General features: G+C 40.2%; 1 protein-coding gene across 3 annotated transcripts in view; it reads right to left on the bottom strand.

Annotated features, from left to right (window-relative positions):
- Positions 1-27119, bottom strand: part of DNAI3 (dynein axonemal intermediate chain 3) — a 68150-nt gene that overhangs the window by 38169 nt on the left and 2862 nt on the right. For all 3 annotated transcript variants that reach the window (XM_019710209.2, XM_019710212.2, XM_074335072.1), the window contains exons 2-11: positions 25691-25786; positions 25241-25276; positions 17070-17251; positions 15906-16010; positions 13305-13463; positions 12047-12246; positions 10393-10509; positions 6731-6921; positions 5806-5930; positions 33-122 (exon numbers count right to left, since the gene is read on the bottom strand). In XM_019710209.2, coding sequence (XP_019565768.2) covers positions 33-122; positions 5806-5930; positions 6731-6921; positions 10393-10509; positions 12047-12246; positions 13305-13463; positions 15906-16010; positions 17070-17251; positions 25241-25276; positions 25691-25772 — 1287 coding nt within the window. In that variant the 5' untranslated portion in view covers positions 25773-25786. The remainder of the gene's footprint in view (positions 1-32; positions 123-5805; positions 5931-6730; positions 6922-10392; positions 10510-12046; positions 12247-13304; positions 13464-15905; positions 16011-17069; positions 17252-25240; positions 25277-25690; positions 25787-27119) is intronic.

Raw genomic sequence — 27119 nt, 5'->3', positions numbered from 1 at the left:
AATAAATACATGAAAAAAATTTCAATACATACCTGTCCATTTATGCAGCCTCCAGCAATGATATTAGGGTTTGTTGGACAGAATTTGAAGCAGAAGATGTCATCTGGGCTCTCCAGCATTAACTAAATTAAACCCCACAAATTCAAGAGAGTGAGAAAACCTATTAAGATTATGGCTGAAAATAATAATAAGGCAGGTCAAAGTCTAATTTTATAGCTATCTATCAGAAACACGCACAGTGAGTCCATTCCCAGCATTCCACCTCTGAATTAGACACTGCTTTTGTTGAATTTTTGTGGACATTGACCACGTCCATGAGAGCAGTTACGCCCTTAAGGAGACAAAGTCTCCCCTCCCCTATTCTCCATGGCTCATTGTAGGGGCATCTTACAATTTTTCACAAACAAAATGACTATGAAATCAATGTTTCTGAAAAGTATGGAAAGTAACATTTGGGAAGCCAGGATATTTGTCTGTTTCGTTCCCTGCGGTATATCTAGCCTGGCACACAATGGGCAGGTGAAAATAAAATTTGTTGAATGAGAAAAGGTGGAGGTATTGCCGGTGATAATATTTCAAATTTTAAAATAACACAGAACTCAACTCAGAAGGTAAACAAACTCAAATGCTGGGAGTATATGGAGGAAACCCTGCAAGGAATACACAAGTGTGAAGGAATAGGTATGTTAACCATAGTTAGCACAAGTGCTACTGGGTTACCATCAAGCAAAACACTTGCATGGTTACTGTTCTTTAAACATAACTACCAAAAATGTAGGCCCCAGAGGCCACGGGTTTGCTACCACTGAGCGAAAGATTGCAAGCTGGAATTGGGGTGAACTCTCTTGGTTAATTTGGTACTCTGTGGATCCTAGAGAAACCTTTACTTTTGAAGATAAAATCTTTCAATACTCTCCTATGGTTTTGTTGGCACATTGAAATCATTTGAATTATTTTTTAAGAAATTATTTGCTTGTCTTTATTAATTAAAACATTTTTTTACACTTTATTTTGACATTTGATATTATTTTATATTAATTTCAGGTGTCCAGCATAGTAGTTAGATATTTATATAATTTAAGAAGTGATTCCCCCAGACTAGTCTAGTATCCACTTGGCACTAAGCATAGTTATTACTGTATTATTGACTATATTCTCTATGCTTTACTTTACATTCTTATGACTATTTTGTAACTATCACTTTGTACTTCTTAATCCCTTCATTGTTTCACCCTACACATGACCCCCCCTTCCCATCTATCACTCTAATAAATCTAGTACCCATTTGACACCATACATAGTTATTACAATATTATTAAATATATTCCTTATGCTATACCCTACATCCCCATGGCTACTATGTAACAACCAATTTGTACTTCTTAATCCTTTCCCTTTTTCACTCACCTCCAACAACCCCCACCCACCCAAAATCTGGCAACCATCAAAATTTCTCTGTATGAGTTTTTCTGTTTTGTTTATTTTGTTCTTTAGATTCTACATATAAGCAAAATCACACTGTGTATGTCTTTCTCTGTCTGACATACTCCACTAAGCACAACACCCTCCAGGTCCATCCATGCCGCTGCAGATAGCAAAATCTGCAATGTCTCCCAGTCTTGGCCAGGTGGCTTTAGCTAGTAGGTGTCCTGTGGAGTCCAGTGGCACAGTCTCCCTGGCCACTTGCTCTGGGTGTTCCAGAGTGTCCCTTGTGTGGGCTGTGTGTGTCCTATTATAGTTGAACTTTGATTGCTATTGGCATGTCAGGGGGTGGGACTGACCCTTAGGCAGACTGGCTGTGGGGTTTGGCCACATCCATAGCTTATGGGCTGCTGTGCAGGGGCTTACCTCACTGAGTGGGACTCACCCCAGTGGACTCTGATGCCTGTTGAGACCACCCTTTGTGCATGCTGCCTGTGGGGCTAATTGGGTGCTGTTCTGCTGTGGTCTGAAGCCAACCTCCATATATGTTGGTTCTGGGGCCTATCGGGAGGGCCTGCGGTGCAGGCTCAGGTCAGCCACTGGCTGTGATTGGCCGTGGAGTACCTGGTAGGAGCTGCAAAGCAATTCACAGTTGTTCACTGCCTGTGTTAAACCTAGAGGTGTGTGGGAGAGGCCATGCTATGAACCAAGGACGGCTGCCACTAGTACCAGGTCTGATATAGCTCTGCCAAAAGCCAGGACACCCCAAGCCCTGTTGCCTCCTGCCAGTTCCCTTAAGTTTCAGCCACAGGTAAAGCCTCCTGCGGTATGCAAGTTGGGTGAGCCAGGGTCTCAGGAAGACAGTAGAGTGGGAAGAGTTGTGGTCAACAGGTTAATGTAAATTCTGCTTTGTTGCCAGTGCCAAGCTTGCAGCTACTCAGCAAAAGTATCAGAGCACAGCGAGGCCAGTCACTGCCTGCCAGAAACCCAGGGACTTCAATAGTTTTCCAAAAAAATGTGCAATTTGGGCAGGGTTGGCTGCTCTAGGAGAAAGTGCTTTGGTGTTGGGAGAGATGGGTGGTGCGAGGTCCCAGTGAGTCAGCAGAACGGAGCAGCGGAACTCATCAGGCCAATCAGATTCAGATTTGGCCGTGGTGGCGGGCGGGCTCAACACAGCAAAGATGGCGCCTGCCTGCCGGCTGCATGGGAAGAGGACCTCACACAGGGAAAATGCCGACTCTCCTCTAGTCTTTCCCCTGAAGCCATGCACCTCAGTCTACCCCACCCCGTATATCTCTGTTGCCTCCCAAGTCACCGTCCCTCCACTGAAGCACAAGGTGAGTGCCTGTGAGTCTGTGTGCAGTCCGTTTAAGAGAACGTCTGGGTTTCCACAGCCTTTTGTCTCACCTGGATGGTTGGAATTCCTACTGTTTTTCACATCCAGATGTTGTGGGGGCTCCTTTTCCTGGCACCAATACTTTGGGAGCCTGGTGTTGGGGGGTTTGGGTCCCTACTCCTCCTGTGGGGGAACCTCCGTGGCCAAGATATGCCTCCTGATTCTCAACTGCCACACGGAGGTTTGGGGACCTTTCAGCATCTCTGTCCCTCTGAACATTCTTCTTTGTATTTTTATTCATAGGACTTCTGTTTGGCTAGACTTCAGATAGTTCTTCAGGTTGATTGTTCTGTAATTTAGTTGTAACTTTAATATGTTTATGGAAGAGAGTAGGCACATTGTTTATCTACTCTGCCATCTCGGATCTCTTCTTCAAATAGGTTTTCAATTCCTTGCTCTCTCTCTCTTCTTCTTCTGGTACCCCTATGATGTGAATGTTGGTACGTTTGACATTGTCCCAGAGGCCCCTTATCCTCATTTTTTTTGGATTCTTACTTCTTTTTGCTGTTCTGATTGGGTGTTTTCTGCTACCTTATCTTCTAAATTGCTGATTTGACCCTCTGCTTCATCTGATCTACTGTTTATTCCCTCTAGTGTATTCTTCATTTCAGTTATTGTATTCTTTATATTTGAATAGCTCCTTTTAATGTTTTTTATCTCCATTTTTACATTTCCTATCTGTTTGTTGAAGTCCTCCCTGAGATAATTGAGTATCCTTATAACTAGTGTTTGGAACGCTGCATCTTATAGATTGTCTCCATTTGTTGAGTTCTTTTTCTGAAACTTTGTTCTGTTCTTTTATTTGGGACATGTTTGTTTGTCTCCTCATTTTGGCCGCCTCTGTGTTTGTTTGTATGTATTAGGTAGGGCTGCTATGACTTCTGGTCTTAGTAGAGTGGCCTTATGTAGGAGGTCTCTTGTGAGACCAGGTGGTGCAGTCTCCTTGGTCACCTGAGCCGGGGGCTACAGGTGTGTCCTTTGCATGGGTTGTGTGTGCCCTCCTGTTGTAGTTGAGCCTTGGTCGCTGTTTGCACATCGATGGGAGGGACTGACCCTCGGGCTGACTGATTATGAGGACTGGCTGTGACTACAGTGGAGGAGCTGTGGTGCCGGGGCTGATCCTATAGAGCAGGGTTGGCTTTAGTGGCACGCTGGTGCTTGCTCAGATTGCACTTTGGGTGTGTTGTCCTTGGAGGTGGCCAGGTAATGTTCTGCCTTGGTCTGAAGCTGGTCACCAAGCATGCCAGCTCTCTGACCTCCTGGGAGGGCACTGACTACAGGCCAGGTTTAGCCACAGCCTGTGCCCTGCCTGGGGCCACCTGGTATGAGGAGGCACAAAGCAGTCTGCAGGTGGCTGCCACCCACACTGGGCTTGGTGGTGTCTTGAGAGGCCAAGCCTCAAACCAAGGCTGGCTGTCACTAGTGCTGGGCTTAGGGCTGTTCAGCCAGAGGTATGGGACACACTAAGGCCAGATGCTGCTTGTCTGGGTTTTGTGAACCTTTGAGAGGTTATAAGAAAGTCCACACACAGTATGAGCTAAGACAGGTTGTTTGTACAGAAAAAACAGTGGAAGGGGCTTACATGTGCCTGAAAGTTTAATGGGGCAAGGTCTCAGGGAATCACTAGGGCATGGCAGACAAAAGGCGATAGCCAGATTGATGGAGACTCAGATATAGTGTCTGCCTGTGTCTGCACACATGAAGGGGGAAAGCTCAACAAAGAAACAATGGCTTCCTCCAGCTCTTCCGTCAGCTGTCACCCTGAAGCCAGACAATTCAGTTCTTCCCTGTATGTTTTTGGTGTCTTTTGAGTTGCTGCCCCAGCACTGGAGCTAAGAGCAAGTGACTCCATCATCAAGTAAGTCCTGGAAGTTCAGGCACACTTTCATGGCATGGAGTGGAGAGTAGAAAATGATAGAAAACCCCAGCAAAAGAATGGCACCATTTTTGTGGTAAGTAGGCTGATAAGAAAGAACTAGAGAGCTGTCATTTTGATCTCTAGGTCCATAATAATTAAAATATCTAGACTCTATTACAGTGAAACTGCCTTAATTCAGGTAAGTTATGGAAGAAGAATAAGGGAAGGCTAGGGTTTATTAGGGAAAGCCTTAATTATATGATATTAATAGTTTATAGAAATAAAATATTATTATACTTAAGTACGTTGAACACACTTTCTAACCCTACACAGTTGCCTCCCCCTAAGCAGAACTCTTCTTGAGCAGATATTGGAAATAGAACCCTGTGGGGCAAACTCAGCCTTCAGCCTTGTTTTATTTGGATTGCTGTGTGTTTTAGTTTGGTTGAGTGGGTGTTTTGTGTGTTTTGGTTTGGCTTTAGAATAGCTATTTAAAAAATTGGAGATTTCACACAAAATTCCTAATGGCTGGAATCTCTTAAAAGTGGGACCACCTGGCAACAAGAGAGCTGGCAAATAGCTGTCTCCACAGATGGGCATTCTCTAGGGTCACCGTCCCCACTGCTCCCCATTGCTCTCCCACACAACCATCTTTACTCATTACCATCACATACTGGTGACTTTGGAATTGAGGAAATTCATGTGAAACTAAAATCTATCTGCATTTGAACAATTACTATTTAAATAAAGCCCATAAAAGAGTTTGCTCTTTAAAATCAGTTAAACGTTTATCTTACAATGACTTTTTAAAAACAACATGTTGAGGAGCATTTGAGATCTTGCTCCCTGACATAGATGGTCAGTTTGGCTCAAAAAAGTTCTTACAAAAGTTCAAAAGTAAATAAATAAATACCATGTTGATTTGTTCAATAAACCTTTTCAATAAACTAACTGTAAACTTTAGTTTCACTCAAATTGAATGGGGGCAAATTCCAAATTGAAGAAAGCATGACTTTATAAGGGTTTACAACATTGATTATAAAGCACTTCTCAGTGGAAACTGCTAAAGAGACACATAAAAGTAGTGTTTGAAATGTTTTAGACTATGCAGATGACTCTCCTTCATTACCTGAGGATGTATGGGATCAGAGAAACTCCAGAAAAGAATCAGTGACGGTTGCAGCAATAATTTACTAGAAAAGTAGACTCTGTCTTCAAAGGAGAGTCGCACAGCCACTGACACAGCTATTAGCCCTAATGGAGACACAATTGGAAATGAAGATGTGCAGCAACTGTACATGGAAACGTCTTTCTAGGTTTCGCTTTTCTACACAGTCACTGTTCATTTCCCTTCGGATGAAACTTGAGTAAAAATATTCTACAGGAGACCAAGAGTTTTCTTAGAGCTCCACTGTTTAATATGGTTTGCCAGTAGCCACATGTCACTTAGTTAGCACTTGAAATGTCCCTATCCAAATTGAGATGTACTGTTAGTATAAAATCAACATTGGACTTTGAAGATTTTATAAGAAAAAAAAATGCTTGTTTGTTTGGTGAGGAATGGGCCAATGGTGGGGAAGGAAGAAGAAAGAAAGAGGGTGAGGGCCTCTCTCTCTCTCTCTCTGAAGTCTCACCTTCACACATTCCTACCTCCCTTAACTGCTCAGTCCTTTAAAGGAGGTGTGTTTCCTATTTTGTCCAGTAACCAGAGAGGCAGAGTGGCAGGGAGAATAAAGCTAACCTTGGGCGTCCAACAGTCCTGAGTCACATCCAGATTTGGCATTGCACCAGCTGGATGACTTGAGCCAGTCAGCCACTGCCCTGAGTGGAGCTATGGTCCTCTCCTCATAAAGCAGAAGTCATAGTGGGTGTCGCACAGTGTTGCTTGTAGGATACATGACAGAGAGAAGGTGTGGAAAGTGTTTGGCAGGTGCCGGGCACTCGGCAAATGGAAGATGTCTTATTGAAACTGAGCTAATTTGCAATTTTACACATAAAAGCAGCAGGCAATTTCAATGGCATCAAAAAGGGACCCGTAGTCTCTGCCACCTCACCATAGATATCCGGATGCCATGAGACACAGGTGATCATTGTCTCCATGTGGTTATGAAGGTCAGTAAAGGACTGGAACTCCTTCAAGTGCGTATCAGTCTTGTCCCCGAAGGTGCCTTCTTCTTCGGCCAGGCATTTCCAGTCATCAGTAAACGTGTTCATGATTTCATTTTGTTGCAGGGCTATTTCAACACTATTTTGTTAAAAAAAAAAAAAAAAAAAAAAAAGCAATGAAGACGTTAGATTTTAGTATTCAATGATATATCTTCCAGCAGCATTCCCCTACTTCATTTATACTGAAAGAAAAAAAAAATCTCAATTATATTTAGTAACTAAAGATTAACACCATATGAAAATAAATGACTTAAGAGAAAAAGACAATTCATGGCAGTGTGCTACTCAGAACTTCTAAGAACGTGCTGTTCAGCTCCCAGGATGTGGTTCGCTGACAGCCTCTAGCACCTTCACCATCTGCTTTGGTTTCCGGGCCAAGGCTTGCTGTCCCCAGGCCGATGAGCACAGCAGCTGTGGGGACACCAGGTCCTGGCCATTTCTGCCTCCTGCAGGACTCCTCCAACAGGCCATCTTCACTCTGCAGCTCCTGTTGGGTTGGCTGAGACTGTCTGAAGCGCTCCCTGCCCAATCCTGCTTCTCTTTCCTTTATTTTTCACAGTGTGACCCACAGCAGACCTGTCCTTTGAACTTGGTCTCATTGGCTTCCTGACAGAAAAGGCCAATTGCTTAGCCATATTCAGTACCAAATGCTCACATGTATGAATTATTATACTAATATATAATTAGGATTGTGTGAGTGTGAGTATGTGTGTGTGTATGTGTGTTTATATATAATTTAGAACAATACATAAGAGATTCTTAAGGGGAGAATTGGAGTTTAGAAGTGTGTGTGTGTGTGTGTGAGTGCGGGTGTGTGTGTGTGCGTGTGTGTGTGTGTGTGTGTGTGTGTGTGTGTGTGTGTGGTGGTGGTGGTGGTGGTTTAGTTGTCACAATGCCTGGGAGAGCAAATGTATTTAATTTCATTACTAAACCTCCCGCAGTGCATGAGCTAGTCCCTAAAATGTAGAATTATCCTGATAAAAATGCTAATATTGCTTCTTAAAAAAAACAATCTGAGTGCTAGGCTCATCTCTTAATAGTCTAGGGATCCTGGCTTGCCAGGCTCCTGTCTTAAAAGTTAGTATAAGTTACTAGAATGTTTATTGTCCCTTTACATGCTTAGGTTTGAAAGCTCAGCTCACTCGCAAAGCCTCTAGGAACTTTCCCACAATTAGAATGCCACCCAGGGTTTTACCCTAATGATTGAAAGTCCAAATAGCTTGGTGTTTTAATAGGTGTGGTAAGTGGAAAGAGTGGTATCTCAATTACGAACTTCCTAAATAAGAAAAATGCTTTATTTAGACAAAGTAAACACTACATATGATAATAGATACTCCTAAAACGTAATTAAACAAGGGTACCATTTAATACCTCTGTCATTAAGCATTAACACTACCATTCACTGCTTAATGAAATACTCCTTTGGTTAAATCCTTCGTGTACTTCACTTTTCAAACCAGAAGCATTTCTAGGACCAGCAGCATCAGCATGACCCGAAACTGTTAGAAACACTGTCACAGGCTCCACCTCAAACCTACTAAGTCAGAACCTGCTTTTAACAAGACACCCAGTTGGTTCATATGCACATTAAAATCTGAAGGTAGGGTAGAGTCATACCCTGTGTAGGTAGGGTAGAGTCATATCCTGGAGCTCCAAGGTTTAAAAACCCCGTTTCAAGTAGAAATATTTGTTGGCATTTTCAAGATCTTATTTCTTTCTGCTTCAGCCTGAATGAGAAAGGAATTCCTGAGAGAGAAGTTAAAAGCAGGGCCTTTGCTCTGGTTTCCTGATTCTTCTGTCTCAGGGAGAAAGGGGGAAGTAATTCACTAGGGAGACATGAAGACAGCACCTTTTCTCTGGTTTCCCGTTTCTTGATTTCCCTGCACTCTTAGGACTTGGTTCCTGAGAGTGATGCATTGGAGGCTGGCAACGCCGTTGTCTGTGTTAAAGCCTATGAGTATCATTGTTTTTGTTTGTTTGTTTGTTTTTTTAATCCCCAAATGAAAGTTTCTTAGTTGCTTTGAGAATTCCCTGGAAGTTTCTATCTCTCCTCTCACATGATTTCCTTCTTTTGCAAATCATGCTTCCCTTAGGTTCGTCCTGGATAAATTTCTATGAGAAAGAAAGAACTCATTTCTGAAAGGGCTCTCTTTCAGAACAAAACTAGGCTTATATTAATTTTTAAAAAATTAAATAAGCCTTAAACAGTTTTAGAATGTGGAGGGTGGCAGTCATATGAACATGGGTTTCTTATATATCTTGACCAGTGATATTATAATTCCTGTGCCAGTTTCTCTCTTTCTTATAGTCCTGGCTTCTCCTTCCCACACCTCAGGGAAGGCATTACATTCCTCTCTTTATAATCATGGCACTTGAAAGGGAAGAATAACAGGCCAGGACTACAGATAATACACAATATGGATAATGGAAAATTGGTTATAGATCATTTATTCCCTCAAAACGGGTTGTAGAGACAGACTTTTCATTTTTAATGTTGTTATGAGGAAAAAATTATATAACTACTTAATTTTGATATGGGGAGAAAGAAACCTTAGGTTTTCTTGTTTCTTTTTCTTTACCCATATAGAAAAAACAAACAAACTATAAATAGCATGCTTCCCATGAGTGGCATGTAATTAATATACTCTCTAAATCATTGATGAATTTTTGAACCAGATTCTCCCTTGGCATAGATAATTTTCAGGACAGACAATCAATCCAGTCTGAAAGAACTAATGATGTTTTCTTCAAAATAAAAAAGCATACCTTGGGCTATCTATGAACTCGACCACCAAATTTTTCACTTCGGAAATAAATGGAAACCAACCTATTGGGTACAATTGACAGACCAGTCCAGCATTGGTTCCACCTCTCTGAGCCGTGGCTGCTATCAGCTTGGTGAGCACTTGTCAAACTCTCTGGTTTAGAAGTCCCACGGCTCTGCCCACCGTCTTAGTACCACTGTAAGGGGTGTTTTGGAGACACCTCTCTTCTAGAGCCAATAAGAGTGGCAGCCACACAGGAATTAAGGATAAGGACGACATATCCAAGAAGTATAACCAAATTGAATGTAGATTCTTCTTTTTTTTAAAATTTAGGTTCTTATTTACAAAGATATTTTTGTAAATTCCCATCATCATAAAATAATCATCCTTAACATCCATAGCACCCTCATCTTCATAATCTTATAAAAGTCAATGCGGCTCAAAAGCAGAGTGAGGAGTGGAGAAAACGACTCTAATAAAAGAAGCTGTGGTAAATAAATGCTAATTTGCTGTTATGAAAGCATCCTCACATTCTCAGCTGTACACATCTTCCAGGTTTACACACTGTTTGGTGTGGCCCTAGCTTTCGAGGTCTAGGATGTTGCTTGGCAACAGAAGAGAAAGAAAGAGTGAGAATCTGTAGAGAATGTCACACGCTCATGCATATGTGATAACTGTCCTCATACGTTCTATCTAGATACCATGTATTAAGTTGTTTTGTAAGACCTATTATTGTAACTACACATTTTATGTTTTATTTTAAAAATTTAATACATAATTTTTACCTTATGGATGCGTTGTTAAGAAAATCGGTAAAAGGCTTTGATTGTCCAAGTGTTTCTTTTTCCTTTTCTAAAAATTCTCTTGGATAATATTGCATGGCAGCATTTTTGGGATATGTCCTAATATATTACAAGAAAATTGAACATAAAAAATTAGATCAAAGAAAAGTGAATATAGGTCATGTCAGATCAAAGATTTATCTCTGTGACAGTGTTAGGATATTATTTTATATTTAAATTCTATGTATTGATTTTTTCTTTATCCTAGATAATTGATCTTAACTGCCATTCAAAGTATCTGTGTATTTCTCTCAAACATAATCAATGAGCTCTTATTTTTTAAAAATTTTATTTAGCTATTATTTTAAACTCGCAGAAAAATTGTAAGAAGTCTTCTCAACTCCAGGCTTTTCCCCCTGTGCTCTCCAATACACTGCCTGGCTCATCTTTTAATACCGTACCATTCTGCCTCTCTTGCTTCAGGACTTGCCAAGTTCCCTCCTGTCTGCCACAGAGAAACCACTTCTCTGTCTCCCTCTGCTACTTCCTCCATTGTACCCAGGCTGGTCTCCTCATGGCCCCATGCAAACTCTGTTGTTCCCCTATCCCTGAGTGGTTCAGGTTGTTTTTAAAATTTGGGCTGTTTTCCCTTTCTCTATGTCTCCAAATCATATTCAACATTCATGGCTTATCTTCTACAAATCTAAAATTATTTCAAAATGAAACATTTTTTTAAATACTAAAAAAATGCATAGCTTATCTAAATATGTCTTCAAAATTATACAATATTTGAAGCCTAGCACAAGTCCCCAAAGCATTCCCTCGGCAATCCATTTCACGTCAATTCATTCACAGGACTAATTTTAATCAAGAGCTTGATGTGTGAAATGATACGGTTTGTAGCTCCAAGTGCTCTGGCAGACTGCCAGGTGTGCTGATGAGTACAATATGAGTCTTCAGTGTTACGATAAAGACACCTCTAAGCTCTAGTGGGCTCCTAGAAGAGGGAGTGATCAATTCTATCTAGTGTTTCCAGGAAATCACAGAGGAGGGGCCACTGAACTTAAAGGGTGAAGAGGAGTTCCCCAGTTGGACAAGGCAGTGAAGTGTATTTTATTCAGCGGAACAGCATCGGCAAAAGCAGGAAGATATGGAAGGGTGTGTATTCTAGGAGATGGAAGCAGCTTATAAGGTTAGAACACAGAGGACTTGTTTGGGAACGGGGCCATGAGGCTGGAGGAAGGAGGACCTTATATGTCATCCCAAGGGTTCTGGAGCCAAAGATGACATTTAGGCAATGACCAAACAGTCTGATTTAATATGTAAGAATGATGACTTAGGCAGTAGAACAGAGCAGTTAGGAGGCACTGGTAATATTCCAGGTGAAAGCAGTACTGTAATTATTAACAGCATCCACCATTTTCCCGCTTCACAGTCTTTGTGGTTTTATATACTTGTATCTCATTTTCCTGTTAAAATTTTAAAAGGCATTTTGGAATGTAATAAGATCTTCCTGAACTGAATTACTCTGTGGAGATCTATATCATCCTTGTCAATCCATTTCTATTTATTATAAAGCTCTCTCAAAATAATCACAGACATTGCCAGATTTTGCTGTAATCGCCTTTGAAAATACATAAAGCTGTCGCACACTTACCATCTTGTCTGAGTACTTGTGTCTTTGACGTGGGGAACTGCTTGCATACCAACGTCTTTCTCAAGTTGCTTAAGGGTAAAATTTTTATCTGGATAGGCTGTACATTCAATATAGGCATCTTTTACGCTGGAAGCATTGTGGTCACTGAACTGAATTGGGGCACCAAATGCACTGCGTTTTCGAGAAATCATGTATGTGATCTGCAGGACAGGGAAGCAGTAAAGGGAGCATAATCAAGTCCCTGGAGAGAAATGGGGGTGTGGTAGAGAATGCGGGTGCTCTGCCCAGATCCTGTCAGGTCTCTGTACATTTTCTGGGCACCCCTCCAGCTCCATGTGCTTTTTGTTCCCACGGCCACCGCTGCTGCTTTGCTGTGCAGCACGGCTCCAGAGCTACCAGGACCACTTTGTTCTCAGGTATAAACAACAGGAGGTGACTGGCTGTTTACATGCCAACCCATGATGGACTGGCAGGAGACATAAGAAAGCCTATCTCCTTTGCTTCTGTTTGGGACGACTCTGAGGTATCATTTACACTCCAGAGTTCCCCGAGGGGGTCAGGCTGAAGCCTTCCCTCGGCCAAAGTTTTGCCTGAGGTTCTGCCCTTGCAGGGCTTCTGCCACATTCCTGTCCTGATGCCTTTCCAACTCGGGCATGGGGCACTTTCAAAGTAAATCATTCACATTCAAATCCTCTTCTTAGGCTATGGCACTGTGTCAGTTTCCTAAGGAGGCTGTAACCAAGTACCACAGACAGGGGCACTTAAAACAACAGGAATTTATTCTCTCATAGCTGTGGAGGCTAGAAGTCCAAGGTCAGGGTGTCAGAGATTCCTTTTTTTCTGAGGGCTCTAAGGGAGGATCTGTTCCTTGCCTTTCTCCAGGCTTCTGGTGATGCCAGCAATTCTTGACGTTCCTTGGCTTGTAGGTACAGCACTCCATTCTCTGCCTCCTTCCGCTCTCCCTGTGTCTCTATGTCTTCACCTGGTCCTCTTTTTATAAGAACCCCAGTCATATCGGAATAGCACCCTCCCATTTCCTAATAGGGTCTCATTCTCAGGTACTGGGGGTTAGGACTTCATATGTTTTGGGGGGAACACAATCCAACCAATAGTACACACCAAAGACAATGACCATTCTTCTATCAAAAGAAGAACCACTTGCCCATAGCAAGCATAGCAAACCTTACAGATCCTTCAGGAATAAGTGCTGTTCAGCTACAGGGAGGTAATGAATGGAGATGATATTCAAGCCTCTGACCTGCTTTGTAGATTCCTTAACGGATTCTTCCTCAATTTCTTTTTCACTGCCCAAAGAAACCCATGGTTTAGAGATAGGTGGTTTATAAATAAGGATGTCTTCAGGAACACGCTCTTTAAGTTCTTTCTGTTCTTCTTGCTCTTCTGATACTGCTGGGGGCTAGAGTAAAATAGCATTCTAAAATATATGACCAATTTTAGGTTATAGAGACATGTGTATAGTTTGCAATAAGCTTCACATTTATATTAATTCGTTAAGCACTTCCTTGTTATTTTTCTTCTTTGTTGGTTCATGCTTTTTGATTGGGAAGGAAACTAAGCAAAAAAAGGAAGAATAAAAAACAAAAAAGAAAGATATCAGGGATGTAGAGAGAAGATGAAAAAAGATAGGAGAGTAGAAAAGGAAAAGATATGTGATAAGAAAAGCATGTACTGCACAATATGGAAACTAAAACAATGTTAAATATAAACCTAGTTTTCTCTGATTTAATGAAATTTCTTTGATAAGAGGATTATAAGTATTCATAAACATGGTATCCATTAAATAATGAGTCAATGTTTTTAAATCAAGATGTCCATAAGAAGATACTAGAGAGACACATATCAATATCTCTCTCTATATATATCCATTTATCTATCTACCGAATAAGTATCAATGAACTGATATATTGTGTTACAATCATAAAATAAAACACCATAAAGCAGTTGCAATGAAAAAACTTGATCTACATATATATGATATCTGAATGTATCAAAATGAATAATCTTAGGATTTTATAATTCAGTGAAAAAAAAAGTTGCAGAATGATTTACATAATTTTATGTGACTTTTAAATAAAATAATAAAACACATTATTTGTGGAGCATACATATATGGTAAAAATATAAAATCATGGACAGGAAGGATGTATAACGACTTTTGAATAATGGTTCCTTATAGAAAGAAGTGAGGAAAATGGAATTAGGGAGTATACAAAAGGGAGTGGAACATTATCTATTATATTTAATTTCCTTTTTTTGTTTGATTCTTTTTATTTTATTTTTTATTTTTCAAGTATATTTAATTTATTTAAAAATTGAAGTAAATATGTAAGATATTAATATTTGTTAATTCTGGGTGATGATTGTGTGGCTATTACTCTCTTCTCTGTCTAAACATTTGTAATTCTCTTTCTACACATTTGAAAATATCTAACTATACAGTCATGAGCTGCATAATGACATTTTGGCCAATGACAATAGTTCCATAAGATTATAATGGAGCTGAAAAATTCCTGTCACCTAGTGACATGATAGCCATGGTAATATCCTAACACAATGTATTTCTCAAATGGTGGTGGTAGTGCTGGTGTAAACAAACCTACTGGGCTGCCAGACATATAAAAGTATAGCACATACAATTACGTACTTTACGTAATACTTGATAATGCTAATAAACAACTATTATGTTACTGGTTTATGTATTTACTATGCTATACTTTTTATCATTGTTTTTGAGTGTACTCTTTCTACTTATTTTAAAGAAAAGTTTGCTGTAAAACAGTATGTCGTGTTACACCAGCAGCAGCCTCAGACATCTTGTTTACCACATCTCTTGACTGTGTCATTTTCTCTTGTGCTTCGTTTAATCTCGTATTGCTTTGTACAGGGACAAGCTGTACAGGCTTGTAGCCTAGGAGCAATAGGGTGTACCATCTATGGTTGTGTACGGGCACTTCATGATGTTCACACAACGAGGAAATCATCTAATGATGCATGTCTCAGAACCTGTCCTGCGGTTAAGCGGCGCAAGACGGTAATAAAAAAATTGAAAACACAACCATAAACATGAAGTTGAAAATGTTAAGGCTAAGTAAAAGGTTACTTTTAACTTCAAAAGTGTTAGATATTTTAAAATTCAATGTTTTCCTTTATTTTTCTTGTTTATTGGACAACCACTTCCTCAGTCTGACCAAGCCTGCCTCTGAGGGTGTGAGATCAGAAGGCAAGTCTCAGAAATCTGTTACCTTTCATGATCACATTGAAAAAAACACCCTAAAGGTGAACTGATTTTTTTCCTTGGAAACCACCGTTCCTTTATTTTCTGCTGCCCTCCCCATCAATTGCCCACTGACTAGGTCATCCTTTAAAATTTGTGCTTTTAAACAACATAGCAAACATTTATGGAGTACCTGACTTTGTGTCAGGCACTATACAAAGGCCTTTACTTTGTATTAGTCCATGTAATTTTCACAACAAGTGGAAATGGACACTATTGGTGCCACCATTTTGCACATGACCAACTCAGTAACTTACTCCAAGTCATGGGGATGGCAAGAAGAGAACAAGGGATATGGGCCAAGGAGTGGCTGAGAGCAGTGGTACCCTAGATTCACTGTGACTGCTCTCAGTGCTTCAACAAAGGGCTAATTAGTACAGTAGCTGCTACCTTGAGATGTTTAATGTAGTTCCTCTCACATTTACTGCTCTAGGAGCCAGAACAGTATCTAGGCCCCAGGGAACCAGAGCTGAACAAGAATAATTATAACCATGCATAGATCTCCCCCAGAGGTACCACTTCCTTCTGAAGATGAACAAAATGCAAGGGCATGGGTGTGCTTACATTTAAATAGTTTTCCTTTCCCTCTTCTGTTCCAATCAGATAAAAATTAAGTCCATATTTGAAGTCTTTGTCATAAACAAGCAGAAGCTCATCTCCAGGATATTCCTATAGGAATAATAGCAAAAGAAGGTTACAGAACATTTCATTAAAAAACAACAGAATATACATTTTCCTTAAGTGCACATGGAACATTGTCCAGGATAGATCATGTTAGGCCACAAAACAAGTCTTTTTATTTTTTATCTTTTTGAAAAAAAATTTTTTTATTAAATTTATTGGGGTGACAATTGTTAGTAAAATTACATAGATTTCAGGTGTATAATTCTGTATCACATCATCTATAAATCCCATTGTGTGTTCATCACCCAGAGTCAGTTCTCCTTCCATCACCATATATTTGATCCCCCTTACCTTCATCACCCACCCCCCATCGCCACCAAAACAAGTCTTAATAAATTTAAGAGGACTGAAATCATATCAAGCATCTTTTCTGACCACAATGGTATGAAACTAGAAATCAATTACATAAAGAAAACTGAAAAATTCACAAATGGGCGGAGATTAAACAACATGCTACTGGGGCGGCGGGGGGGGGGGGGTGGAGAGAGAGAAAGAGAGAGAGAATGAAGGATAATGATGTTTAATGGTTACACAGTTTATTGACATTGACACAAAACTGATTAATCAATCATAAAAGATAGCCATAGTGCTAATCTATGGCTATTAACTCCAAATTGCAAAATTATTTTATTAACTTTATAAAGCTCTTAAAACACGATCGGTCCAGAGAAAATTGCCGTGCAATTTTATTTCTAACAGGAAAAAAAGAAACATTTCTTTTATTTAGCATTGTGCTCTGGACCAAAGTTATGAATTAAACAATTAAAGCAGTATGGGAAAATAAGGGTAGATTCCTAATCTAGTTAAAACTGGGCAAGGATCAGTTTTTCTAGGTGTGGAATAAGACAGTCAGTCCCTGATAAGCATTTGCTTTTCACAGAAGATCATCAAGGAGGGTTCTAATGGAGCTGAGAGCAAGTCAGCATTTGTCCAGTGTCATGGCCAACGTCAGATGTGAACTCAGTAATCTCTCTAACTTTTGTTGTTATGTACCAGGAACCCCTTGAAGCAAGATTAAAAAATAAAAAGGGATGTTATACTGGCCTGAATAATTTTTTTGAATGGGTAGAAATCAGACACTGCAGCTCTCTTGTGAAAGTCTGCAAAAATATCTTCTTTTTTGACAAGCTTATAAGGTTGTTCATCTGTGAAGTCTTCATCTACTCGGCAGTTAAATATTTCTTGGGTCTTTGTAGTTAACACTAAAGGATAAATTTCTGGATGACCTGGGAAAGACAAAGTAGAATTTTGATATTTAATGTAACCACTTAAAATATCAGCTATGAGAAATATGAAATTGTTTGCTGCAAATAATTGTCTTGGTTGAAAAATCTTAAAAATACTTTAAAATCATTGGTCTTATTTTAAAGTAGGTTTATCCATTAAAAAAAGTCAAAAAAGATTAAAAAAAATAACAATTACTCATAATACTACCTCTCAAGAGAGCACCTCTATTAATAGTTTGCCCTATTTTCTTCTAGACACTCTGTATATTGTATCTTATATGAAATTCTAAATCCTGACTTTAATGCTTACCATTATGTCACAAGTATTTTACTATGAGCTATATAATCTTTTTAACACAACGTTTTAAATTAATGTAATTAATTCAAACAATTTTTAACAGTTCTGTTGTTGATAAACATTACATTTTTTCCCTCATTTGTTTCAATGATTGTAAGTAACTCTACAAATATAAATTTGTAGAGTGTTGTGTATAATTTTTAAAATCATATTTCAAATTATTTTTAAGGTAGATTTTAAAAGTATAATTATTGATCCAAAAGTATAATCATCTTTTTAGGCTCTATCAAACCTATATTGCTTTCCTAAAGCATCCCCTCCCTCACCCCCTCACCAGCGGCTCTCTCTCACTTAGGTGACCTCACTCCCTATTTCACAGAGAGAATTCTGTGTCCTTACAGAACAGAATCCTGGTGGTCCTGCAGTCCTGCCCACCAGCTGGGTGGCACAGGCACCACCTTTCTATCCTTCCCTCCAATCCGAAGACCGCCTGCCCCTTGCCACCCTTCTCAGCCATCGAGGACCATCCATTCAGGACTCTTCTCCCTTCAACTTTTGCTGCATCTGGGCTGTTTTCCCTTAGCATGCCAATTTCCCATTTTAAAAAAACCTTCTCTTGACCTACATAGGTGCTGGCCATCCCTACGGCTCCTTTTTTCAGTCACACTTGTTACTCAGCTCTTCACATTTTAAAGCTACTGATTTCCCGATCAGGTTGCATTAGTAAGCCCTTGGAAATAGGAGGAAGGTGGGGTAGGGAATCCCATTTCCCTCCTCTGGTTCCCTAGTCCCAGTATTGCCTTCAGAAGAGGAGGGAGGCGAGGTGCAAGAGGCTTGTTGCCTTTAAAAACCACTAGGTGGAACTGTGAGGTTCACGCTGAGCTTGTGCCAAAAAGGAGGTGGCCATCCTTTGTGAACAGAAGCATTCCCATTGACCAGAAAGCTTTCTGTCATCCCAGAAACAGGAAAGACAGTGACAAAGATTGTGTTCTGTGTCACCTGCCCCTACTAAACCTACTTCGAAACCTCCCAGCTGGATATTTTTCACTAAAATGACCCTGTCACACTAATTGGACTTTTTCAAGGCATCTTTAACATAGGATCTAACTTTACCTAAAAGTTAGTGAACTAGCACATTGTTTCTAGCTGCAACTGCCAATCAGTAATAACTTCAGGCAACTAGTGCCCAACAGAACACACAAAACTCCTGAGGTCCTACTACCTTCATGCCCTGCCCCCAAAATGCCCAAACTAAACATGCCAAGGCCTGATGCTTCCAACACCCCCAAGCGTCTCTGGCAAAATTCAATAAAAGAACTGCTGCTAGCTAGGCTTTGAGGCCTACAGTGAAGACAGCGCATGTGGGGACAGAGTCCCAGAGAGCAGTTTGCAGGCTCTGGGCCTCACGTGGAAAGGTGCTGGCTCGGATAGTAGATGGCCATCAGCTGTAATCAGATGGCCATCCATTGTGGCTGGGTGGCCATCAGCTGTAACCATTGGTCACTGATATAACTGCCGTGGCTACGCTACAGGGTTGGTTGGTTGGCAGAGAAGCGGACGGTAGATTGCAGCTCCTTCTTCCTGTGTCTCCAACTCAGCCGCCAGCGAGAGTATAGTGGTATGACTCCCCTATCTATGGCCCCACTGGTGTTCCTTTTTGGCCTCGCCCTATTCTGTGTCCACCCACGGGGAGCGGGACCAGAGAACCTGCATGATAGCATCCCAGGAAGACAACAATGAGGCTATGGTGATGAGATGGGCTTTGGGCTCAGCTATGCCTCCAACAGAGTGGAATGCTGGTTGCTGCAGAGGGGGGTGAAAACGATGTGGAAGCACAAGGCCTACAGGGCCTCCTGGAACTTGCAGCGGTCAGGAGTCCTGCCACAGGGCCACGACCTGCTGGATAGGGGTCAGGCTAGGGTGGTGAGTGAACGGCAAAGTAGGTGAATAACAGCCATGATAATTACAGTAACATCTATGGAGCACCTACTGCGTGCCAGGTGCTGTTCTAAGCACTTTACGTGCATTATTAATTCAATTAATCTTTACAACAACACTCTGAGATGGTGACTATAATTGCTTCCATTTTTATTTTATTTTATTTTTTTAGCAGAGGAAACCACAGCCCACAGAGTTCAAATAATGTGTCCAAAGTCAGGGGCTAGGAGTTGGAAATAGGGGAACTGGGATCCAAATCACGGTTCTTGCATTCTAACTACCACGCCTTGTTGGGGCCCAGGGCAAGCTGCCCCCAGATATCCCACAATGATGTTGATTGTTTTGAATAAAACCACCTGAGTAGCAGCAGGAGCAGGAGGAGCTCTCTGACTCTCCTCTGTCGCCCTAAAAGCAGGAAATAGATCTCCATGATAGTTGCCCTCCCCACTCCTGAAGGACTGAGAGCCGACCTTACCACAGGAGTTATAAAACCCAGAGTCGAAAGGAATGTATAAACAAACCTTGTAACGGCTTTACTAATTTACTACCCGAGCCCAAACCTTGTTTAGATTCCTCACTCACAATACTCAAACCTTACTTAGATCCGTTTCTAATGAGCCATAACTTTCTTTGTCCTGTCAATTTCTCACAAATTTATTGTTTCTTTGTCCAAAAAGTATAAAAATGGTGCCTCGTTCGATCATTTCTCTGAGCCTCATTTTACGATCTGAGCATCATACTGTGATTCTCCCGTGCCCATGTGTTAAATTGGGGTTTTTTTTTTCCTCCTGTTAATCTAGTCTGGTGTCAATTTTATTATTTTATAGCTAGTCCAGCCATAAGAACTAAAGAGTGGTAGAGTGGGGGAATTCTTTCCTGCTCCCCAACACTACACTTTCTGTCTAATGTGTGAACACAGCAGAGCCCAGGTGGGGGTCCTGCTTCTTCTCTACACACAGTCAGGAAGATAACAGGAATTCCATTCCATGGGATGCAGTGAATGGCAGTTATTTACCTAACAGACTGATACAGCAGGAGCCAAAGACAGACTCAAGCTCTGCACACCTCACTCCTTAGACCCTTACTGTGTGTGCAAGGAAGAGGCCTACGCACTACAAATCACGTCCTTCCTATTGAAACAGAGTTCATTTAAATAACTTCCATGCATTCCATCTGTATCTTTTTAAAAAACATTTTAGTTGTTTACTTTTAAAAAAAACAAAACACTTTTATTGAGATACAATTGACAAATAATAAACTGTATATATTTAAAGTGTACAATTAGTCAAATGTATACCTATAGCCATGAAACCATCACCACAATCGAGATAAAGAACACATCCATAATCCCCAAAGTTTCCTCCTGCCTCTTCCTCCCAGCAACCCACCCTCACCCGCAGTCATCTACTAATCTGCTTTCTGTTACTATAGATTAATTTGCGTTTTATGGACTATTTATAAGTGAAATTGCACAGTATATACTTTTTGTTTGTCTTCTTTCACTCAGCATAACTATTTTGCGATTGATTCATGTTGTTGCATGTAGCAATGGTTCATTCCTTTATATTTTTGCCTTGTATTCCATAAAGAAAAAATCGATTAGGCAAATATTTCTTAAGATTCATGGCTTCGGGTATGTGGTACCTAGGGAATCTTTGCTTGATTTTGGTTCACAGGCTTTTCTCCTATGTTGTCTTCTAGAACTTTTATAACGCTTGGTTTTACATTTAGGTTTATCGTCCGTTTTGAGTTAATTTTTGTGCATGATGTGAGACATCTAGATTGAAGTTCACTGTTTTTCCGTATAGGTATCCAATTATTCCAGCATCTTTTGTTGAATAGACTGTCTTTTCTCCACTGAATTGCTTTTGCACTTTTGCTGAAAATCAATGGACTGTATATAAGTGAGTCTACTTTTGGATTCTCCATTCTCATTTATTGATCTATTTCTCTATCATTGCGGTATCTTTTTTATAGTAACAACAGTGAACCTTCATTGTGACAGTCCTATGTAAGGAAATGTGCATGTCCTGCCTAATTTAACTTCTGCAACAGTCTCATGAGGTGGGTATCACTACCTCATTCTTCAAATGAGGAAGTAGAGACTCAGAGAGGGGAAGTCATTTGTGGCCACAGTCAGTAAGTGGCAGAATTATCATTTGAACCAGGGCTGTCTCATTCCAAAACCTGTGCTATTAATCACTTGTGGTAAACAGAATAATGCTCTTCTCACCCCAAACATGTCCAGGTCCTAATTCCTGACGCCGGTGAATATGTTCCCTTACATGACAAGTTGGACTTGCAGATGTGATTAGGTTAATGATCTTGAGATGGGGAGATTATTGGGCCCCTGAGGTTGGCCCCGTGTAATCACTAGGGTCCTTATAAGAGGAAGGCAAGAGAGTCAATATCAAGGAGGGAGATGTGACAGGGAGGCAGATGTGAAAGCGAAAGAACGATTAGCAGAAGCTACCGCTGTTAGCTTTGGAGATAGAGGAAAGGGGCAAGAGTCAATGAATTTAGGGGCTTTTCACTGAAAAATGTCAGGAAACAGATCCTCCGTTCAGAGACTCCAGAAGGTAACACTGGAAGTAATTTCAGACTCTTATCTCCAAAATGGTAAGATAATACATTTGTGGTAATTTGTTATAGCAGCAATAGGCAATAAATATACCGCTGATACTCTAACCTGTATTAAAATATGACTTATAATTATGATTGCTTTTAAAGGATGAGGCACAGAGCTGTTGCTCCCTAAATGTTAGCTATGTGTAAAAATTATACATATTCTCTAGAAACCTCCAGACATTGCCTTTAAGCCCTTGGAGACAGTTGTTTAGCTAGGCTGTGGATCTCTTGGTTCCTTGGCAGGAAAGGGAATACTAGTGCCCTGGAACATGACAGCCATGAGCCCCAAGTGACGTTGACAATGTCATAGCAAGGAAGTCACAGGGATCCTGCTGTTGCCCTGAGAGGAGTCTGGGGTAAAGGGGAGAGGTTCTGCTATAAGGGGATGCCAACTCAGGACCTGCCCTCAAGTCTCACTACGAAGTACTGAGGTTTCTTTGTTTTTTCTCTTTATACAAGTATATTCAGTTCTATTTTTCAGTCCTTCCACATTTAGTTGAAACATCTCCACCATGCCCCATTCTCAGGTTCATGGATCCTCTATCTAGCCGATTATTTAATCAAAAAAATATTTATTGAGCACCTACTGTGTGAAAAGCATGCTGTGATGCTAGTGCCAGGGCATACAGTCTAGAGGGGGAAACAGACATTAAATAAATACACGCAGATATACATCAGTACAAATTGTGACAAATGCTATTTAGAGGAAAATAGGGTGAGAGATTGAACTAAGGAGGGCAATAGTGGTGGTGAATTTATTTATACAAGAACAACAGAGAAAGCGATTCATTCATTCATTTATTCAATCAATCAATCAACAAATATTAATGTTTATTGTATATCAAGATCTGTTCTAGGCATTGGGGTAAAGGGTGAACAAGAGAGCTTCTGTTTCCCTGGAGCTTGAGTGTATGTGTGTGTGTATGTGTGTGTGTGTGAGAGAGACAAAGACAGAGAGAGTTTCTAAATGCATAAACAAATAAATAGTTGATCCTCATTATTCATGGATTTTGTATTTGCAAATTCACTTGCTAAAATTAATTTGTAACCCTAAAATCAATAGTGTGGCACTTTCACAGTCATTAGTGGACATGGTTAGAGTGGCAAAAAATTTGAGTCTTCCAAAGTGCACATTGCCTGCTGAGGTCAAACAAGAAAGACTATGCTTTGCTATCTAGTATCAGCTGTCACACTATAAACAAGTGTCCTTTCCACTGTCTATTTAGTGCCATATTTCTCACATTTTTGTGCTTTTTATTGGTGATTTTGCTATTTAAAATGGTCCCCGAGTGTGTTGCTGAAGTGCTGTCTAGTGTTCATACACACAAGGAAGCCGTGATGTGCCTTACAGAGAAAATACATGTGTTTAGTAAGTATCACTAAGGCACGAGTTATAGTGCTGTTGACTGTGAGTTAAATGTTAATGAATCAGCAATATATATTAAACAAGATATGTTTAAACAGAAAGACACATAAAACAAGGTTGTATACTGATTGGTTAAATCAACGTTATGACTAAAACCTGACCCTGTAGTTCCCCTAAGAGCAATGGCTCAGTGTTTGCTAATTCAGTGGTCACAGCAACTGTATAGAACTGCCACGAATAAGGAGAACCGACCATACTTTAACTTCAGAATTATGATGAGTGCTGTGAGAGCAAGGGGACTAGGTGAGAGAGAGGCCTTCAGGAAATGCCTCTTACAGACATGGGACTGCAGTCTGGCTCTGAATGATGAGACGGTGCTAGTTATATAAAGATCTGGGGAAAGATGTATCCAGGCCTGTGGAGCAAGCGCAAAGGCCCTGAGGCATGAACAAATGTCTGAGGTTCTGTGCGGTAGGCAAGACTGGTAAACTATAGATGGGGGAAGAGGATGAAGAGAAAAGATCAGAGAGGAAGATGGGCCCAGAACCACTACACACACAAAGAAAAATCATGGGAGAGTTTATGCAGGAAAGAGACATAGCAGGTTGCTGTGTGCAGAATGGATTCAAGGAAGCTGAGTGGAAGCAGTGATACCAGTTAGGAGCTAAGGAACTAATGTAAGCGAGGGGGTGGAGTTTGGGACTAAAGTTGTAAACACGGAGATAATGTGAAATGGATGGATTTGAGACATATTTTAGAGGTGGAATTGACAGGAGTTAGGATGGTTTAAATGCAAGTGGGGAAGTGTTGAGGGGGAGGAAGGGGTCAAAAATGACTCCCACATTTTTGGGTGGTACATTCATTAATCCGTTAAGTATTTGTTGGGCAGCATAGTCTACTCCAGGGCCATTGCTGTTAGCTGACGTCTTCTCACCATCTCCCCACCTCTGCACTCCACAGCTCCACCCCTTCTGTCACTCTGGCCCAAGCCAGCACCATCTCTCTCCTGGACTGGTGCAATAGCTTCCTAACGACGGTCTGCTTCTGTCCTTGCCACTGCAGTTCTCAACAGAGTAGCCAGGGTGACCCAGTCAAAACCTAAGTCAGATCATGTCACTCCTCTGCTTAAATACTGCCCATCGCGCCCTATCCTACATGATTAAAAGCCAAAATCTTCACAATTGCCTACACGGCTTTTAGAGCTTTCTCTTTTCCACCCTCTCTGTTTCCAAACATGAGGTACATCATCTAAGTCAACTTTAAGAGAAAGTTTCAACAGCAACAAAAACAAAGCTCTAATTATTTAGCCTCTAAAAGTAGGAACATTAGTTTCGTTGTCTAAGTTCTAGTTTATTTGCTTAAAAATCAGCCTTTCTCCTTGAAATAGTGGAATCTTACCATGAAGTACAGATAAATAGTGCCCATGAGTCAGAGTTTTAAAATACTATCCTACTAAAAGTAATAACTTTCAGACTTACCACACTTTATAATTACAAAAGGTCTCTCAATAATTATACAATGTCGGATTTTGAAGGGACAGCTTAACTTAAATCTATTTCTCAGTTTGAAATTCTTTCTTCCACCCTTACTTTTATTATATCTTTAAAATTTTTCATTTTGTATTCTAAATGACATGAAATAATTTTAGTCTATGTACATGTTGATCAATTGCTTCAATTTGTAATATTCTCACTTATTTAGTGCATATTAAAATGTTATAAAACTAGGGACATAATTTCTAAATAGTATTTCCACTTACCCATGTTCTCCATATTCATAGGTTCCACTTCACTGACTAGAATATAATAAAATGATGTCAAATTTACATTTTTGAATCAAATATATACCTTAATTTATTACAATTTTTTACCAAGTCTCAAAACACAAACCATAAATGCAAATACATAATGAAGACTTAAACTATTTTATGAATAATTAAATAGAATCTGAATAATTATCTTTCTCACAGAATTATCTCTTATTGATATGCTTCCTATGGCATTCATTACATGGCATTTAATTGATACTGTAATGAAATGGATGCAAAATCAGAATAAATCACCACATTTTGAATTCCATTTGTGTTTAGCTTTATGACAGCAGAAATATTTAAATTTATTCGATACATAAAACCATGATCAATTTGGCTGCTAATATCTGTACAAATACTAAAGCCATAAAAATGCCATTAATAAAAAGACAATCCTACCTGACAATATTTCCTTATTTTTGACAGTTTTGGGCACTTTTCGGCCACCTGAGCTCTTTCCTTGTTGAGATTTTGGAGCCATGGCTCTGACTTAGGCTGCACAAAGTAAAACTATCATTAGTAAATGTCTGGTTTACAGTTTCAAATAGGAAGCATTATCATTTAGTAAACAGAAGAATATATTTTCTAAGTTTAGCCTTTAACTACGTCAACACGGGTCGTCATAGAATGCGTGTTCTGTGGCCAAAGGTGTAGTGCAACAACAGTCTTACTGATAAGATCCTGCCATTCCAGTGGAGGTATTTAGCTGACGCACAAGGATATGACCTGCCAACACTTCAATGTCTCAGCCTCAGGCCCTGCCATAGAAGTACCACAGAGGACACTGGTGTCCTGCTTCATGCTGCAGTTCCCCTCCCAGGGAGTTGCTCTGTGCTGGGCTTCCTGGCAGGTGTCCCAGCTACAAAGACAGGTTTAAAATTTATGGGCCGACAGAGACCCACAAGGTGTATATATGTACGTAATTTTTAAATGAACATAATTTAAATAATGCTTTTGTCCCAGCAGGTGTACATGTAACCACAGTGTCCTTATTTGCACTGTCAGAGAATGACTCCAAAAGTTTTCCGTGGAATCACTCATCAATTTTGACAGACATGACACTGACCAATGGCCTTGCCATGACATCAAATCCTTGTCATCTCCTCAATGCTCACCATTGTCCCATCTGGTTAAATGGTTCGGAGTGTGATTTCAGGAGTCTAACCAACAGGATTTAAAAACAGGCTCAACCTTTTACCAGCTGAGTAACCCTGGGCAAATTACTGACCTTCTAAGTCTTAGTTTATTCATCTGTTTAATGGAGATAATAACAAAACCTATCTCACAAGGTGGTTGTGAAGATTTAATGAAATAAAGTTGCATCATCAACAACTCAGTCATCTCACACTGTTTGTCTCATTTTCATAAACCAACATATATTGAATATTATTTTATAGTGTGGGGGAAAAAGAAACTTTCCTCTGCCCTCAAAGTTCTTTCAGCTGATCTAATAAATAGACATGAGACAGATTAACCAGAGAAAATAACCAAATTTAATTCATGCATGTATATGGGACCCTGCATACATGAGAGTCAAAGACCCCACATGCAAGAGGTTCAGAGACAGAAAGGGAAATTGAGTATAAATGACATTCTGAGCTGGGGATGAGGTAATGCACCTTGGGGCTTCAGAAAGTCATGGCAGAAAGAACACGTGTTCAATAATTATTAGTTTGTCCTACCATATAGATAGATAAAAAGTTGTTTCTGGTTTTAACTCTTATCATGGGCCAGGCTCCTAATTTAAATTCTTCTAGATAGTTAAAGGGCAGGTGTGTGGTGAGGGCTGCATAGTAGAAGTTTCTCTTGAGCCTGCAGGGTTTTGTTT

The sequence above is a fragment of the Rhinolophus sinicus genome, linkage group LG06 (assembly GCF_036562045.2).
Source record: "Rhinolophus sinicus isolate RSC01 linkage group LG06, ASM3656204v1, whole genome shotgun sequence".
Lineage (NCBI taxonomy): Eukaryota > Metazoa > Chordata > Mammalia > Chiroptera > Rhinolophidae > Rhinolophus > Rhinolophus sinicus.
Note: the sequence above shows the minus strand (reverse complement) of the source record. Positions and strands in the feature narration are given on the sequence as shown.